The sequence below is a fragment of the Mauremys reevesii genome, linkage group 10 (assembly GCF_016161935.1).
Source record: "Mauremys reevesii isolate NIE-2019 linkage group 10, ASM1616193v1, whole genome shotgun sequence".
In the NCBI taxonomy this organism is placed as follows: Eukaryota; Metazoa; Chordata; order Testudines; family Geoemydidae; genus Mauremys; species Mauremys reevesii.
Window position 1 is genome coordinate 29206993 of NC_052632.1, and position 19869 is coordinate 29226861.

The 19869-nt window shown below is 39.8% G+C and overlaps 1 protein-coding gene across 10 annotated transcripts in view; it reads left to right on the top strand.

Annotated features, from left to right (window-relative positions):
* Positions 1-19869, top strand: part of FAM189A1 (family with sequence similarity 189 member A1) — a 424039-nt gene that overhangs the window by 371149 nt on the left and 33021 nt on the right. For all 10 annotated transcript variants that reach the window (XM_039491769.1, XM_039491768.1, XM_039491766.1 and 7 more), the window contains 2 exons: positions 15728-15888; positions 18618-18753. In XM_039491769.1, the coding sequence (XP_039347703.1) occupies positions 15728-15888; positions 18618-18753 (297 nt within the window). The remainder of the gene's footprint in view (positions 1-15727; positions 15889-18617; positions 18754-19869) is intronic.

The following is a 19869-nucleotide window of genomic DNA, read 5'->3' on the forward strand; positions in this document are numbered from 1 at the left end:
ACTCCAGTTTTACTCTCTGGGCTTGGAAGAATATTTTTCTAGGTTGCTCCTGTTTCAGTGTAGTCAGTTTGGATATTGGCACAATCCCCCTCCTCTCTCCCCTTTCTATTCCTGGGGGAATTCTGCACCAAAACATTAAAAATTCTGTGCACAATATTTTAAAATTTTGCATATTTTATTTGTCAAAATAACACAATATAATCCAGTTTCAATTATTTTGGTAATTTATTTCAAAATACCTGTCAGCAAGTATGTTTGTAACAATAGAGACAACAAAAACAATTCACGAAATAGATTCCTTACTAGGCATATCAATACAAAACTTTGAGTAATCATTCATTTAAACTACAATACAGAGACATATTTCCCACACCCTTCAGAAGCAGTGCAAAGACTTGTGGGAGTCAGAGGTAATGGAGTTGAGGGAGAGGGAAGTAATTGCTGGGAAGACGCCCAGGAGTGAATCTGGAGGGTTGTTGGGTGTGGGTGGAAGAAATATGGAATAGGGTTTTTTGGAGGAAGGGGGGATTGTTAGGGAGTTGGGGAACCTCCCTCATGCAGACCCTGGCTGACCGCTAGCCTCTCTTATTCAGTCAGGCCGCGGTCCCCATACCCTCTGCACCCTCATCAGCCACCCCTCTCCCACTTGTGCCCCCAACTAGCCATTCTGAACTCCAGTCTGTGACACAGACACCCCAGCAGCCTCATGTGCCCCACGCTGTCTGTCCCCCACATATCCCATGCTTCCTCACCTGGCCCCACAAGCAGGGCGCTGTGAGGAACACCTCCTCTTCCCTTCCCTATCCGCAGCTGGCTGCTCCCATCCTGGAACATCTACCCTCTGTTCTGGCACCACAGCAGCCCCTGGTGGGTGAAAGGCACAACTGTAGGGCCTCTCCAGCAGAATGTATTTTCTGCAGGGGGATATGAATTCTGCACATACACAGCGGCACAGAATTCCCCCCAGGAGTATCTTTCAAATCATGTTCAGGCTGCTAGGAACAATTTTCAGCATGCCAATCTGGTCACAGTTAAATATGTTGTGGTTGATGAAACTGGACTCATTAGCTTCAAAGCAAAAAGACAAAGATAGGAAAGATATTGGCAGAATGAAGAAAGGATAGATACTGACAAAGAGGTAGTGGAAGAAACTTTAGGTTTGTGACTCAAGGACACAGCCATGGAGATGGTTCCCTCCTCTTGTCTGGTCTGATTAGAACAGGAGAAACAGATCGGGGGGTGAGGGAGGGCAGGGGAATCTCCACTGTCCCCCACATATCCCATGCTTGTAATCCCTGAATACTTGTGTGGTGGTTTTGGTATGATGGTGCTGACTCTGGATGATGTGCAGGTGATGATGCTCCATGCTCCCTGCCATACTTATCCCATTAAAGAAACATTCATTGCATCTGGCAACTTTCACCAGTGAAGATAGGTTTCCAGTGGTCCATAAAATATCAGGGTTGGAAAGGACCTCAGGAGATCATCTAGTCCAACCCCCTGCTAAAAGCAGGTTCAATCCCCAGACACATTTTTGCCCCAGTTCTCTAAATGGCTCCCTCAAGGATTGAGCTCACAATCCTGGGTTTAGCAGGCCAATGCTCAAACCACTGAGCTATCCCTCCCCCCATGTCATAGCCACTTACTTTTGTCTTGAAAACATTTGGGTCTGTTGTTAAAACACTTGTCACCTCGCTGGAAATTGTGTAAAAAAAAAAACCTACTTGGCAGTTCTTTGGGTTCAAGACAAACTAATTTTAAAGTATTCCTTAGTCTCTACTCTGTGTGTCCTTTCAACAGCAATTTTACATAACATGGCTATAGGTTAAAATTACATTTGGCCACCACTTTCACCTCTGTGGCCAATTTAAGACTGTATCCTGGGCTAGGGGTATTCACAGTAGCTAATGCTTTTCTATGTAAAAGCACCTCTTGCACAGAGATGCTAATTAAGTCAAATCATATGAAAATTCAGTAATTTGAAGAAATATCCATTAATGATCAGGCCATCGGTACCAAATATATTTTATTTGACTCTTAAGGCAGCTTTAAATTCACATCTTGATTAATGAATGACTATTACATTAATTCATGCCATTAACTTCTAAAATTTAGCTTCCAGAATTAGGCAAAATAACATTGGAAATTGACTGTAACCATGCTAAAGCATTAATTGCATCCACTCAGACTTTCTTCAACTCCTAGAACATTGATATACTATCACTCATAAAACCAGTGTTATCCATCATTGTGTATTCACCCTTTATCACTATCACTGTTATTAACAGTTCATCATGTTACCTATATAGTATCTGAAACAATCCCTTTATTGTGTAAGGGAAATAAGTTAATGATGAGACACAAACTGTAGCATTTAATTACTGTTGTCATCAGCCATTATAATTCATTGTGTGTCTTGTGAGGTTAACTGAACAGACTCTTTGCGTTACCTAATTGAATATAGCAAATTGCTTAACGAATTTTTGTCATGCACTTGCATTTAACTTTTATGTAGTACAGTCATACCACCATAGGCTGTGATCTTGAATGTGCTGCTGCCGTCAATAGCATAGAGCACATTAAATAGGAGATCTGTAAGGAAAACAGTACTCTTCAGGAACCATTGTCTGTTTTATATGAGGGTTCTATTATTTAATGTAAGCTTAACAGTAAAGTGTGTGTGAGAGAGAGAGAGAGAGGGCCACTTTCTGATCTCAATTACAGTGGTGAAAAATCCAGATTAGTTCCTTCAGTGGTCTTCTTTGGATTTACATCATTGTAAAAGAAAGCAGAATTTTCCTCCCTAAGGAGAAACTAGAACTTACATTGAGTTGTAATAGACAATTTAAAGTGCCAGACAAAGAAAGTTTTATATTCTGAGCCCTTTCTACTAATTTGTATTTTCAATGGCATGAGTTTCCTATTAGTGTCCATGGAAAATTTTATTAATTGGATATGTAAAGTTTTCTATGGTGCAAGATTTCTAGGCATGTGCATAGAAAGCTGTAAGTATTGGTTGTAAAAAGTGGGATAACTAGTGGCCTCTTCTGAAGAGATCTAACATCAAGAAATCAGTCCACATAAAAATGCAGTTTGTTGGGATGCAGTGTGGTGGGATGAAAGTCATGTTCCTTTTGTCCACACCAAATCTATCCTCTTGATTATTAGAAACCAGGGGCGGCTCCAGGCACCAGCACGCCAAGTGCATGCCTGGGGCAGCAAGCCACAGGGGGCGCTCTGCCAGTCACCGCGAGGGCGGCAGACAGGTTGCCTTCGGCGGCATGCTTGTGGAGGGTCCGCTGGTCCCGCGGCTTCGGCGGACCTCCCACAGGCGTGCCGCCGAATCCGCGGACCAGGGACCTCCCGCAGGCAAGCCGCCAAAGGCAGCCTGCCTGCCATGCTTGGGGTGGCAAAATACCTAGAGCCACCCCTGTTAGAAACTGTACAGTATGCCCTTAATGCTGTTAGTCAGTTCAATGCCTAGGCTTTTAACCTCACCGTCCTGGCCAATTCTAATTTCAGTAACTACATTATACTTACCTAAATTTCCAGTCTCCTTTTATTGAATGAAGTGTTCTTTCTCACTGGACTGCTCTGTAGCGTTGCTGGAGGTTGTTAAACATTACTGTATTTTGCCGCATAGGTGGCAGTGCTGACGCAGTGGGCAAAGTAATTCCTCTATATAACATATATAGGTTGCATAATTATTTAGAGACTTTTGTAAAGTGCTTTGGCATCTGTTGGATGAATGATCACTGTTTACTCTTAGAAGCACAAGAAAAATAAATGTTCTCTTTTGGGAAGAACAAAAACAGGTCAGAAAGAAATTAGAATTTTCTTTTTCTAGTCTTTTACTTTTAAAGCCCAAAATAAACTCAATTTATATTTCACTATATAAAAAGAATAATTTTGCCACTGTAAAAAGACTATTCTATTTTAGTGTCACCTCTTCATTTAGGAAGTGCTGCTATTATGCCGTTTAAGCACCTGCTGTGGGCCTATCGTGTATTTTTAGTGCTACATTACTAAGATTAAGAATATCTTCCACTTTAATTGTATGTATTGCACAAACCCTCTCTAGTAGTATAAATCCACTAAAGCTGTCATGGCAGTTACTAACCTTTTGTAGAGGTTACAGTTTTCAGAAAGGTATCTAATTAAACATTTATGGACCAGCGATGAACTTGTGACTTTGTGCATTGAGGCCTAATGCTAGTCAATTTCTTAAGCGTGTATGATAAAGGAAAGGTTAACTACTGTATGGGCTAGTATTTACAGTGCTGGGTTTCTACACTATACCCATAAATTGTAAATACTAAGCCAATAGAGTTTTTAAATGTCAAAATTTTGCATTATGATATAGGAAGAAGGAGGTGTCTAAGCAAAGATGACATTGTTACTTTGTGCATCAGAAGGCTATAGTGTAGTATTTTTTGTAGTTCTTTGGTATGTTGTATTGGGTGAAAGTATCTTCAACGTGATAGTCTTGTAATTATGCAACTCTTTAAATATCTCTGAGTCCTACTCCACAATAATGATTATTATATCTCTAAAGCACCACAGGAAAGCAATGTTTCATTATGACTGAAGCAGATGTGTGTTGTTATGATTGATTAGCAGTTTTCCATGATTGATATGGAAAGATAGTCATCTGTTCATTAAGGTGGCTTAATGTTACCAGTTAAGGTTGGTTATAAGATCAATTTCAAACCCTTCCCTCAATTGAGGGATTGAGTCTTTCCCTGGTATACAGAATCTTGTACCTGAAGTATTATTTGACTCCTGCAATATGTCCTGGGAAGAAATGCTTATTTGTGATTTTTTTCTAAGACTTAATAAAAATAAATATTACATCTTATTCAGCATAACTAACGTCTCATATATCCCCATCACAGCTGCTGCCACAATTACACTGGCTCAGTGGTTCTCAACCCGCAGGCCGCTTGCGGCCCAATTAGCACACAGCTGCGGCCCAGCTGTGTGCTAAAAAAAAATTCAGAGTTTGCTGCATCTCATTCCTGGTCCCAGCAGGAGCAGGGCCGACTGTGGAGGAGATGTGTCACGGAGCCCTGCTGGAGCGCTCCCTGCCAGCAGGGAAGGCAAAGCAGCCCCTTCTGGCAGTGAAGAAGCTCAGCTAGCTGCTTCCTCCCTCCCTGTGCTGCACAGACACGTAGAGTTGCCAAATGTCCGGTTTTTGACCGGAAAGCCTGGTCAAAAAGGCAACCTGACAGTGTCCATCAGATCTACTGACCCAATGCCAAAAGTTTGGTTGCCACAGGCAGGGGGATGCACAGGGTCATCAACCGCACAAGCCAAGGGCATAGTTTGTGGGGCATTGCCTCCCCCCCGACATCCCTCTCCTGATTTCTGCGAGCGCCAAGCAGGGCTTGCTCTGCTCGGGGGAGGGAGGCTCTGTCCTTCCCATGCTGCACCAGCTCACTTGGCCCCTTTGCTCGACTGAGGCTGGCCACTCCAGGATGTCGCGTCTTGGTTCTAGTGTCTGTCATCATCCTCTTCTATGTGTCCTGGGTCCAGTTTCTGTACAGCTTTGCAACTGGGTGTTCCGGTCGAAAAACAGACACCTCAACCCTAACCCTTTGCCTTGTTTGTTTAGATTGCAAGTTCTTTGGGCCAGGGACTATGACTGAATTTTTCAAGACCATAGTTAGCCTCCTAAGTGTGGCTTTTCAAGTGTGCATAAATGACTTAGGAGCTTTTGAAAATACCACCTTTTGGTATTTAAACATTGATTTAAGAGCGTAACGTTAGAGTCTGTTCTTGAAAATTTTGGTCTGTGTCTTACTATGTGCTTGGTGTATAGCACAATGGACCCTGATCCCACTTGTGACCTCTGTGCTACCATAATATGAATAGTAATAATCTTTATACACCTTCTGACTTCAGAAAATGCTGAGTACTCAGTAGTTCCTATTGACCAGTGGGAGTGGTGCCTGAATATGGATTTAGGATCCATGATTTAGGATTTAATGGTCCTATTTTAGGAAATTTGGGGTCAGATTACACATCTGGCAATTCACATTCATTGACTGTTTTGCGCACACACAGTTTCTTAGCTTATAAGCTCTTTATAGTATGAGCCATTCTTGAGGGTTTGGAAAGTGCCTAACACACAGTGAGCACTCCCATAAATAAACAACAAATAATAATACTTTCACATGCTAGTTAGTAAAACAATTGAATGTACATTGTTGTGCCACATGATTGTGCAGCCCTAATTTTGAAAGTGAGGGCCTATAATTTTGGCAGGATTCAGCTTTACTTCTGATATAGATGATCACTTTTCTTATTATTGGTTTGTCAGCATTCCACTCAAGAGGAAAGAATTAAGTATGACAATATGTTGCTGCTGCCCAAAATGCAGAAACATCTGTTGTAGTTATGAAGTGAGCACACAAATTCACTGTGATTAACTATGGCATCATTAGCGGATGTCACCAGTTGGGGAATTAGATAAACTAACATTGTAAGTGCTCCCTTTCACCAGCAGGGCAGAAGATGTTAAGATTTTTCTAAAAGTGCAAATGTGTTCAGAGTCCGTTTGCTGTGAAGGATGAGACATCTACACTGCCAATGTCCAAGCATTAGAAACCAGCGAAGACCTTTGCAAACTTACGACCTGTGGCAATAGGCATTCTGTTGTCATTTTCCAGTGCAGAGCGTGGCTCTTTGTGGAATTAATGGATACTTTTTACTTTTCATTTTCAGTCCTCTAGGACTACAGGGACAATGTTAAGAGGATAACAATCAGGTTTTAAAACTCATTTTCCTTTAAAGTTTGTTTCTTATTGTCACTCCTAATCTCCTTATTCTTCCATCAGTTTCTTTCAAAAATTGGTCACTGCAGTGATGATTTGGGGAAACAGGGTTCTTACATTTGGCAGACTTTGAGTGGATTCCAAGAAAAACAGCTCTGCTTCAAATTCCATTATAACAATGACAATTGTTGGAGTAAAAGCTGACACAGGATCAGAAGTTTAATATTCATCAATTCAATAAATTACCAGAACGGAGGCTAAAGACTGTGAATGTTTTACTGTTAAAAGAAACATTTCTCTGTTCCTCAGGTGTTTTGATTTCTTTTGTTTTGTCTTTTACATATTCAAAAGACATGGTAACCAGGCATTTAAGAAACAACTATGCCTTTGTCTCACATCATCTATAAACATTTCCATTATCAGACTATCCTATACCCTGCCAGTTTATTAGAATATGCCAGCTTACTCTTCTTCCAAAATTCTGCATTAGTACACCATGCTGTTAGATGGTGTGAGCACAATTATGTGATAGGACAAGCCTTTTTATCTGTGAACTCTCAGATCCATTATGAGCTTGCAAGTACTTGACAAATATTCCTGGACTTTGAGACATTCCCATCAAATATTCATAAAGGTACCTTTCCTTCCACACACATTCCAACTGTTCGGTGCATCTTTGTAGATTCTCTTTAAATGCAAGGGTGTGAGATACCACTGAATTAGCAAAATATACTGTTTTTCTTTTACTGTTAGATATCTGGAAAAGGGAGCTACTTTACCCCAAATAAAGGACCAATGCTCTAAGGGAATTTCTTTATCTAGAACCTTTTCCCATTTCTTCCTGTAATTACATTTGCCATCCATTTCAAGTATAATAAGTTCACTACATAGTTTTGAAATTGATTTTGGATCTGCTAGAGTTCATTATCATTTCAATATCCGTAAATCATTTCTAGAACCTCCCATTTCTTGGGAGGCTTGAAATATATCTTAACTGTATTTAATTAAATATTGGTATCTTAGTTATAGGAAAAGTTCCTTGTAATCTCTCTGGGTCTATCATTTTTTCCCATTTAATTAACTACCTTACTCTTTGCAGGCTCACTTTTTCCCATGTTTAAAAAGTGGGATCAATGTCTCCTGGAGGGAAGGTTGGATTGTATCTATTTTGTTGTTAGAGGGGAAGAGGCTAGGCTGGTTTTCACTTCTACTTTGCCCCAAAATTTTCAGAGAAATCACTAAATGGGAGGTCTTGAGTGTTTTGGAAATGAAAATGTTGACCCAAATGTGATAGCAAATATTTCCTGCTCTGTGTTCTTCAATGTTTATTGCTATACCCATCATACCAGGCTATCAAGGCCCAGCCTTCTGGTACCCAATAATAAGAGGCATAGGTTTGTACCACTATGCCTCTTTAAAATACTGACCTGTATAATTTTTTAAATGAGTGATTTTTTTACTCCAAATAATAAAATGGAGGAGATTAACTCTTCTAATAATTGTGTAGGGATTTCTATTCCAAGTGTGTGAAAAAAGAAGATAATCTTGGAGAGAAAGATTATCCAATGTTATGTACCTTTTTCAAGGCTTTTCAACAGAGATGCATAATGTGTGTTATATATTTTTCCCAGATGAGAGGTAAGATTGGCCTCAAGGTGTCTTGATGAGTTTTTTGCCCAATGAAATCTAATACTTTGGATTAGGGATAAATTGGGTGGGATTTTCAAAAACATCTAATTGACTTAGAAGCACAATTCCTTTGACTTTGAAACTTCTCTGAGTTTCATGTCTTTCATAATATGAAGCACAACAGTAAGGGGATAAACAAACATCACCAAGGGATTGCCCATATGCTAAACAACTTGGTTCTCTGGGCTGCCTGCATTTATTACTAAGGTACTGTATTTTCTTCTCTTTTATTGTTATAAAGTTTCAATCACTATTACAAATAAGAGCAGTGACATAAGCAGCCATGTCATGTTTCTTTCAAGGCCAATAAATTCAGAATATTTGCCATTAACATTGACTTCAGCTATAAGATTGTGTAAGATTTTAACCACGCTTGCTGAAATGATGCTGATCGCAGTTTGTCCTTGTCTACAACTGTTCACCTTTATCCATTGCTGATACCTGCTCTCAGCATTGGTTCAAACCTCAAAAGGGTTTCTTGGGAAGCTGCTTCAGGGTTTCTGAAATGGTGCTGAATGCAGCTTGCCCTGTCTGCACTTGTCCAGGGCTGGTGCAACCATTTAGGCGACCTAGGCGGTCGCCTAGGGCACTAGGATTTGGGGGGTGGCATTTTCTTCGGCAGCAACCGCGGCGGCCGGATCTTCGGCTGTCCTGGTCGCCACCAGCATTTAGGCGGAGGGAGCTGGGACAGGGGAGCACAGGGAGGGCTGCCTGCAGCAAGTGGGGGGGGGGTAGCACGCAGGGGAACTCCCCGCCCCAGCTCACCCCTGCCCCGCCTCCTCCCCAAGCACGCTGTGGCCACTTCACTTCTCCCGCCTCCCAGGCTTGCGGCGCCTAAGCTGATTGGCACCACAAGCCTGGGAGGTGGGAGAAGTGAAGCAGCGATGGCGTGCTCGGGGAGGAGGCGGAGCAGGGGTGAGCTGCTTCACTTCTCCCACCTCCCAGGCTTGTGGCGCCAATCAGCTTAGGCTCCGCAAGCCTGGGAGGTGGGAGAAGTGAAGCAGCGACGGCGTGCTCGGAGTGGAGGTGGAACGGGGTGAGCTGGGGCATGGGGGGCGTGTCTCAGGGTGGGGGGTGGGGAGCTGCCGCAGAGGGGGCGCCTCATGGCGGCGGGGGGGAGCGCCAAAGGGTAGGGGCTCGGGGACGGGGGAGGGAGCAAGGTGGAAGTTTCACCTAGGGCGCAAAACATCCTTGCACCGGCCCTGCACTTGCCACTAAACTGTTGAGTATTGATTCAGCTGCTGTCTGTCACAGTAACCGGGCATCTGTGCTTTGGACCCCTGTTAGTCCCTCTGGTGTGCACCTCTCAGTGGCCTGGCTTCCTGCACCTCTCTCTGGGTGGAACCACACAGTCCAAACATTTGTAGACAGGATCTCTGGAGTGTAGCCCCCCTCATTACCAGCTGTTTTAACTGGGTTTGATGACAGTGCGCTCTTTTACTCTGGGAGCCTGTGATGTTGGCTGATTAAAGTGAATCAAACAAGGCTTCTTGAAAACAAAGTATTATTTATTCATGCACCCAAAAGCCTTATGCACTCAGAGTCGTGAACAGAGGCAGCTAAGAGGAGAATTTTGGAGGGAATTTAGAGAGGGAGTGTGAGAGGCTTTCCTTCCAGGTCCAGTTCTATGTTTGATTCCAGATGGACAGCAATGGAATCATGGTTATGACTTGCAATGGCTGTGTCCCTTCCCCCTCTTCTCCCCTCCCCTCCCCCAGCCTGAAGCCAGAAGGGACTTCTTATGTATGAAGTACAAGTTGGTAGCTGTGCTGGAAGAAAAGATTATTGGATTGGAAAGGGAAGGAGAGATGCTATTGAGAATCAGAGAAGCTGAGGCTTACCTAGACAGCAGGTTCAGGAAACATCCGTACCTTAGGTTAATGGAAGAATGAAACTGGCCACCAAGGAATTGGAGAGAGAGGAACACAGAGACAAGAGGCTTTCTTAATGGCTGGATACAGACTATGATAGGCAGGCTGTGGTCAGCAGAGACAAGAAGACCAGGAGGAATTCCAAATAATTATGTATTATTTATAATTAAATATAATTATTTTAATTATATATTCCAATATTTATTTATATATTATTTGGAATGATTTTTATTTATAATTAAATATAATTAAAATATATTATAACAAATAGAAGAAGGGAGATAATGATAAATTGTACAAAATTGATAAGAGAAGCAAAGGGACATGCCTTTGCTGACCATAGAGATTTCCCTTAAGGACAATAAGAAGAAGGCTTTTAAAATTGCATAAAAAAACAAAAATAATCCTAACAATTGTTTTAGTCCATTACTAGATGGAAATGGTAGAATTATCAATAATAATGCAGACAAGGCAGATGTTTTCATTAAATATTTTTCTGTTCTGTATTTGGAAAAAAGCCCGCTCATGTAGTCATTTCAGATTATGATAATAACGACATGCCTTCCATTCCATTAGTAACTCAGGAGGATGTTAAACAGCAGCTACTAAGGTTAGACATATTAAAATCAGCAGTTCCAGATAACTTGTATCCAAGAGTTTTAAAAGAGCTAACTGAAGAGCTCGCTGGACCATTAATGTTGGTCTTCGATAAGTCCTGGAACACTGGGGAAGTTCCAGAAGACTGGAAGAAAGCTAAGGTTGTGCCAATGTTTAAAAAGGGTAGATGGGATGACCCGGCTAATATACAGACCTGTCAGGCTGACATCGATCCAGGACAAGATAAACGAGCAGCTGATACAGACATGATTAATAAAGAATTAAAGGAAGGTAATATAATTAATGACAATCAAAATGGGTTTATGGAAAATATATCCAGTCAAACTAACTTGATGTCTTCTTTTGATGAGATTACAAGTTTGATTGCTAAAGGAAATAATGTTGATGTAATATGCTTAAACTTCTGTAAGGCGTTTGTAATTCAAGAAGGATGTGGATAAATTGTAGCGGGTTCATAGAAGAGCCAGGAGGATGATTGAAGAATTGGAAATTATGCCTTACAGTGATAAACTCAAGGAGCTCAATCTATTTAGTTTAACAAAGAGAAGGTTAAGGGATGACTTGATCAGTCTATAAGTATCTAAATGAGAAACAAATATTTGATAAAGGGATATTCAGTCTAGCAGAGAAAGGTACGAACAAGATCCAGTGGCTGCGGGTTGAAGCTAGACAAATTCAGACTGGAAATAAGGAGTAAGTTTTCAAGTCAGGGTAATTAACCATTGGAATAACTTACCAAGGGTTATGGTGGATTTTCAGTCACTGGCGATTTTTAAATCAAGACTGGATTTTGTTTTAAAGATATTCTCTAGTTGAAAGGGAATTATTTTGGTGGAGTTCTGTGGTCTGTGTTATACGGGAGGTCAGACTAGATTATCACAATGGTCCTTTTGGCCTTGGAATCTATAAATCTGTGAATAAGAGCAAGCATATAAAACAACAGGGCTAGATGTATATTTCCCCTTACCTATACCTTAATCTTTTTTTGCAAACTCCTCTCAGCCCAGTTAACCCCAGGTCTGTCTGTCAGAGACACGGATTGTCCTGCTGCAACGTGCTCCCTGTGACACTTTCTCCCTGTACGTCTGTCAGACACTCCATCTGGGCGACTACTGACAGCCCACTCAACCCCCCACTTCTTGCCTAGGCTAGCATCATTAAGGTTTTAGTATACCTTTTGTTCCTAGGTTCAACCTGGGAAGAGCTTTGCCAGCCTAGTGGGCATCAGACCAGTGGTAATATGTAACTATGAGTATGCTTTTCTTGTACTAGAAGCATCAGTAGAACACACTGTCTGAAAGGGATAGATTGACAGGTGATAGGAGAACCTGGAGCATGGGAGACTAATTACTTAGTAGACATCTTGGAAAGTATAACTTGACAGCTAATTAGTAAGCCACTAATTGTTAATTTCCCACAAACAAAGGAGACCTGGCTCCCTGACCCTCCATTATATTACATCATTGAGACTGTGACCTTTGAAACATCTTATACATAGTGTTTCGTGGAACAATGATTACTTTAACCTTCTAGACACAAGGAGCCAAATTAATTGCTGGTGTATGTAAAATCAGATTTACATCTGAGATGAGTTTTTCCCAGAAAGTTACAACCCCCTGCCAAGCTAAAAATGAAAGCCATTTGCTAGGTCTTCTAAACATAAACATTTTTGTTGTCCTGTTATATGACTGCTTCTTTAATCTGTATCAGTGGAAATTTTGTAAAAACCATAATAATGCAATGAGACAACAGTACAAACAGGTGTATTCACTTGTTCCAATATAAAGCAGAAGTGTGCCTTCAGCAAATTTCCTTAGCTCAGTTGTTTCAAAAGGTGAGCTAAAGACCCAATCATCTCCCAATCCTACAAAAATAATATGACAGCAGAGACTCAACAGAAGGTGAAAGAATGCCTCTGTGTGTTTTGATTGGCTATTGGTGTGCTTCTCCCCATGCAAAGCATATAGAACAGGGTCACAAAGGCCAAGTTTCATTTGATCTTCAGAACAGGCCCCATAGTATCACACTCTCATTTAAACTGCTAACAGGCTCATTATGTCACTGTTTTTCTGTATCACTGAGTGTGCTTTTTGATACTATTGCTGTGTTAGAGCCTGATCAGCTTCAGGCCCTTGATTTATACTTCTCAGTCATTGTTACTGTTTAGAGTTTGGTACAGTTGTATTTTTTGTTTTTAGTAGGGCTGTCGATTAATTGCAGTTAACTCACGCAATTAACTAAAAAAAATTAATCGTGATAAATCACAGTTTTAATTGCACTGTTAAACAATAGAATACTACCAGTAATTAAAATGTATTAAATATTTTGGACATTTTTCTACATTTTCATATATATTGTATTCTGTGTTGTAATTGAAATCACAGTGTAGATTGTTTTTATTACAAATATTTGCACTGTAAAAATGATAAACAAAATAAATAGTATTTTTCAATTAATCTCATACAAGTACTGTAGTGCAGTCTTTGTCATGAAACTGCAATTTACAAATGTAGATTTTTTTTGTTACATAGCTGCACTCAAAAACAAAACAATGTAAAACTTCAGAGCCTATAGGTCCACTCAGTCCTATTTCTTCTTCAGTCAATTGCTTAGACAAACAGGTTTTGTTTACATTTATAGGAGGGAGATAAGAGGAAGGAAGTCCTCTTATTTACAATGTCACCAGAAAGTGAGACTAGGTAATTGCATGGCACTTTTGTAGCTGGCATTGCAAGGTATTTACGTGCCAGATATGCTAAACATTCCTTGCCCCTTCATGCTTTGGCCACCATTTCAGAGGACATGCTTCCATGCTGATGATGCTCGTTAAAAAAAATGCATTAATTAAATTTGTGACAACTCCTTGGGGGAGAATTGTATGTCCCTTGCTCTGTTTTATCTGCATTCTGCCATATATCTTTAGCGCATCTGGCACGTAAATATCTAGTGACGCCAAATATCTAGCAACAGTCCCATGAGAACACCTGTTCTCATTTTCAGGTGACATTGTAAACAAGAAGCAGGCAGCATTATCTCCTGTAAATGTGAACAGACTTGTTTGTCTGAGTGATTGGCTGAACAAGAAGTAGGACTGAGTGGACTTGCAGGCTCTGAAGTTTTACATTGTTATATTTTTGAATGCAGTTATTTTTTGTACATAATTCTACATTTGTAAGTTCAACTTTCATGATAAAGAGACTCTAGTCTACAGTCCTTGTATTAGGTGAATTGAAAAATACTATTTCTTTTGTTTTTTTCACAGTGCAAATACTTGTAATAAAAAATATAAAGTAAGTACTGTACACTTTGTATCTGTGTTGTCATTGAAATCAATATATTTGAAAATGTGGAAAACATTCAAAAATATTTAAATAAATGGTATTCTATTATTGTTTAACAGTGCGATTAATCATCATTAATTGTTTTAATTGCTAGGCAGCCCTAGTTTTTAGGTTTGGGAATGTGTGCGTGTAGGGGAGGGTCCTTTTTCTTTTCTTTTTATTCACAGGATTACAGTATTTTAAAACTGTATACTATATTAAAACATAGCAATTTCTATACCACACCAACTATGAAAATATATTAATATTGAGAACATTTATTTTATAAAAACAAATACAAATTAGGTTGAATTCTCATGTAATGAAACATGGGTTTGTGGGATACTTGTCATTTCTTTTTTTCAAAATACATATTTAGCATGTAGCACCTGATTTTTAATATGATGCATTCCAAATTGACAGTGAGAATGTGCAAATAGTTATTTTAATAGGTATAACCAAGTGTTCATTATTTCTGAACAGGTTATACAATTAATCATTTAATGCTTTAGCAAAGAAAATTACTTTACAAGAAAAACTCCTATTTTCTGCCATGCTTCAATCTGAAATGTCTGTGTTCTCAATCCTGGTGGTAGAATATTGTATTTTCCCCAAACTTTATGAAGATTTTTGGTGTCCTCTAAGAGCTTAATAAAATCTTGTCTTACTTCTACCAATTTCTGATTATTCCCCTCTATTTGACACTGGTGAGGCAACACCTGGAGTATTGCATTCAGTTTTGGTCCCCCCACTATAGAAGGGATGTGGAGAAATTGGAGAGAGTCCAGTGGAGGGCAACGAAAATGATTAGGGGGCTGGGGCACATGACTTATGAGGGGAGGCTGAGGGAACTGGGGTTATTTAGACTGCAGAAGAGAAGAGTGAAGGAAGATTTGATAGCAGCCTTCAACTACCTGAAGGGGGGTTCCAAAGAGGATGGAGCTAGGCTGTTCTCAGTGGTGGCAGATGACAGAACAAGAAGCAATGGTCTCAAGTTGCAGTGGGGGAGGTCTAGGTTGGATATTAGGAAACACTATTTCACTAGGAGGGTGGTGAAGCACTGGAATGGGTTACCTAGGGAGGTGGTGGAATCTCCATCCTGAGAGGTTTTTGAGGCTCGGCTTGACAAAGCCTTGGCTGGGATGATTTAGTTGGTGTGGGTCCTGCTTTGAGCAGGGGATTGGTCTAGATCACCTCCTGAAGTCTCTTCCAACCCTAATATTCTATGATTCTATGAATTTCCTCATCCTTCTTTTGGGCCAGATTCTACCGCTCTCACACATACTGAGTAGTACTCTACTCTCTGAAGCAGACCAATTGATTGCAGTAATGCTACTTGTGGAATAAGGTACAACTCCATGAAAATAAGGATGGCAGAATCTGTCATCTTATTATTTTTGTCATTTCTACCATTACCGTCTGAAGAAACCTTACCGTTTTTATTTATTTTCAGTTTCTGCCACAGAGGTCACATTCCACCAACCCAGACTGTATGACTCCCCATGGAACTATTCTGCATCAGACCCTGGACTTTGATGAGTTCATACCTCCAATACCACCACCACCCTACTACCCACCTGAATATACCTGCGCACCTGTGATGGAAGCACAGAGGTAATTCTTTGTCCCTGAACATTAACATCATTCCTTCATAGTTTTGGGCCACAGATTGAGACTACTTCAGAGAAGAATGAATTATACAATACAGACAGCCCCATAGTGTCCTTCCTTTATAGTGGATGTCTTTTCCAAAAATATGAACTGTAGTTTCGTGCATTTTTCACAAAGTCTCCTAGAACATATTTTAAAACTAGGGCTGTCGATTGTGGCTGTTTTTCTACATTTTCAAATACATTGATTTCTATTACAACACAGAATACAAAGTGTACAGTGCTCACTTTATATTATTATTTTTACAAATATTTCCACTGTAAAAATGATAAACAAAAGAAATAGTATTTTTCAGTTCACCTCCTACAAGTACTGTAGTACAATCTCTTTATTGTGAAAGTGTAACTTACAAATGTAGATTTTTTTTGTTACATAACTGCACTCAAAGCAAAACTACTGTATATACTCGTTCATTAGCCCATTCGTTTATAAGCCGACACCCCAAGATGGTTAGGTAAAAATAGCAAAAACTGTATGACCCTTTCATAAGCCAACCCTATATTTCAGGGGTTGGCAAACTATGGCTCCTGGCAATCAGGGTAAGCCACTGGTGGGTCAGGACATTTTAATTACCCGGAGCGTCTGCAGGCATGGAGCTCCTCAGCTCCCTCTGGCCGCGGTTTGCTGTTCACAGCCAATGGGAGCTGCGGGAAGCCACTCCCATTGGCTGGGAACGGTGAACTGCGGCCACAGGGAGGTGAGGGGCTCCATGTCTGCAGATGCTCCAGGTAAACAAAATGACAGTGTATTAGATATTCAATTCAATGATTCCATAGAGTTTAAAATCATCAAATTTTGGTGTAGACCCGTTTATAAGCCACCCTCACTCTTTGATGCATCACTTTTTTACCAAAAATGTTTGGGTTATGAACGAGTATATACGGTATGTAAAACTGTAGAGCCTACAAGTCCACTCAGGCCTACTTCTTGTTCAGCCAATCGCTAAGACAAATAAGTTCGTTTACATTTATGGGAGATGCTGTTGCCTGTTTCTTATTTAAAATGTCACCTGAAAGTGAGAACAGGCATTCAAATGGCACTTTTGTAGTCAGTGTTGCAAGGTATTTAAAAGTCAGATATGCTAATCATTCATATGTTTCGGCCACCATTCCAGAGGACATGCTTCCCTGCTAATGATGTTTGTTAAAAAAAAAAAAAAGCATTAATTAAATTTGTGACTTAACTCCTTGGGGAAGAATTGTATGTCTCCTGTTCTGTTTTACCCACATTTCATGTTATAGCAGTCTCGGACAATGACCCAGCACATGTTCGTTTGAAGAACACTTTCACAGATTTGACAAAATGCAAAGAAGGTACCAATGTGAGATTTCTAAAAATAGCTACAATACTTGACCCAAGGTTTAAGAATCTGAAGTGCCGTCCAAAATCCGAGAGGGATGAGGTGTGGAGCATGCTTTCAGCTGTCTTAAAAGAGCAACAATCCTATGCAGAAACTACAGAACCCGAACCAAAAAAGAAAGTCAACCTTCTGCTGGTGACGTCTGTCTCAGATGATGAAAATGAACATGCATCGATCCACTTTGTTCTGGATTGTTATCGACCAGAACCCGTCATCAGCATGGAAACCTGTCCTCTGGAATGGTGGTTGAAGTATGAAGGGACATATGGATCTTTAGCACATCTGGCACGTAAATATCTTGCAACACCGGCTACAACAGTGCCATGTGAATGCCTGTTCTCACTTTCAGGTGACATTGTAAACAAGAAGCGGCAGTGTTATCTCCTGCAAATTGTAAACAGACTTGTTTGTCTGAGTGATTGGCTGAACAAGAAGTAGGACTGAGTGGACTTGTAGGCTCTAAAGTTTTACATTGTTATATTTTTGAATGCAGTTATTTTCTGTACATAATTCTACATTTATAAGTTCAACTTTCATGATAAAGAGATTGCTCTAGTCTACAGTCCTTGTATTAGGTGAATTGAAAAATACTATTTCTTTTTTTTTTCACAGTGCAAATACTTGTAATCAAAAATAAATATGAAATGAGCACTGTACACTTTGTGTTCTGTGTTGTAATTGAAATCAATATATTTGAAAATGTAGAAAACATCCAAAAATATTTAAATAAATGGTATTCTATTCTATTATTGTTTAACAGCATGATTAATCGTGCAAATAATCACGATTCATTTTTTTAATCACTTGACAGCCCTGTTTAAAACATTCATTTGTTTATATTAGTGCTGATGTATAAAAAAGACCATGATGGAGAAGTGGATGAATTCAGGCAAGACAGGGATAACAATATTTGAACATTAAACAAGGATACTATTAATTTTACCACAGTTGTTAGCATTATACACAGAATTTAAATGTGAGAGTTAATCTTTTGAGGAAATTGCCTTTAATTTAATGTACATTGCTACAGGGTACTGTATGTGCAAGATATTAATGCCTATAGAATAGATTGGTATAAATGGCCAGTATCCAAAAATGGAATAAAATTTTTAAACTATCCTTTGAATTTAGGCTTCATTTCACTTCATTTCACTTGTCTGATGAATCTCTTCAACAGACTGCTTTGTGATGGGTTCAGTCACAAATTCAGAGGCATGCATCTGCTAACTACATCATTGTGGAAGATGACATTAGTTTTCCAGGTAAATCCAGTGCAGTGAAATGATAATTGAACATTTATTTTCTTTAACAGAGGTCTCCATTTGGACTTTCCTCATTCCCCCTTCAGTGCTTTATATGAAGTCACCATTAACAGCCCAGGAATGCTATATCCAACGGAGCTGCCCCCTCCTTATGAAGCAGTGATTGGACAGACCCCTGCTAGTCAGGTAAGGAAAGGTCAAAGGAAATAGGGATGAATTCTCTTTGACCATTCTCTTACTTACTAAAGAATTTAGGAGTTAAGAGTACCTGAAGGACACAATGATAAACATGTTTGAATTGTGAGCACTTTTGCATTCTCTAAACTGATAATTTCCAGTCCATTGTCTTTAACCTAAATGGGTGTTTTCCTTTCCCAGTAGTAGCTTGTGACCTTCACCTATAAGTCTGCATCTTCCTAAATTCTGGGTGCATGCTTGGACAAATGTTTATATAAGACACAGCATTTCAGTTGAGGTCATTCATTTTTAAAAAATCACAAAAATAATCACAGAACACTGAACCATCACTGAAGAAAACCTAGGAGAAGAGATTTGAGCCATTGAAGCAAGGAACCTTTGTTTTAGGTGTGGATGGAGAATGACATTCTGAAGTGAGATTGGGCTGCTTGGCCCCTTTTGGTAACAAGAATCCTCAAGTAGGAAGCAGTTTTCCTTTATTCAAAGTAGTCTAGTGCCTCCAACACTGATTCTGGTCTCAAGTGAAAATGAGTGGTGGATTTTTAATTATTATGTGATCATGATTATAAAGCTCTTATTGGGTGTTAATCCACATTACTCCACTGTATGCCTGGCAGTTTCTAGCCAGGAAAGCTCTAAGAGTAGAATGGCAAGAGGTGTGGAAGGTGAGGAGTGAAGTGCTTTGGCAATAGTAGAGGTTGCAGATCAACTTATATTCTTGACACTTTCATTAACACCAAAGGCCCAAACCTACATTCATTGTGGACCAGAAGTCCCATTGAATTTAAAAATTGAAGAACACAGCCTTAAAGTCAGTGACAAATTTAGATCTGCAAGGAATATAGAATGGAGCCTCAAATTCATACATACATGCTACACACTCTCATATAATATGCATCAGGTTGCAGCACGGTATGAATTGAATTGACCAGCTTTATAAACTCCTCAAAGTCAGACTTTCCAATGGAAATAATGGCAGAGCTTTAGCTACAGAAGTGCTGCTGGGAGCCATTAAGCAATAATAATTATTAAGCCTCTTACTGAGCATCAGGCATATTTTTTTTGTTTGTTCTTTAGAATTTTATCAAATTATATCAAATTAGA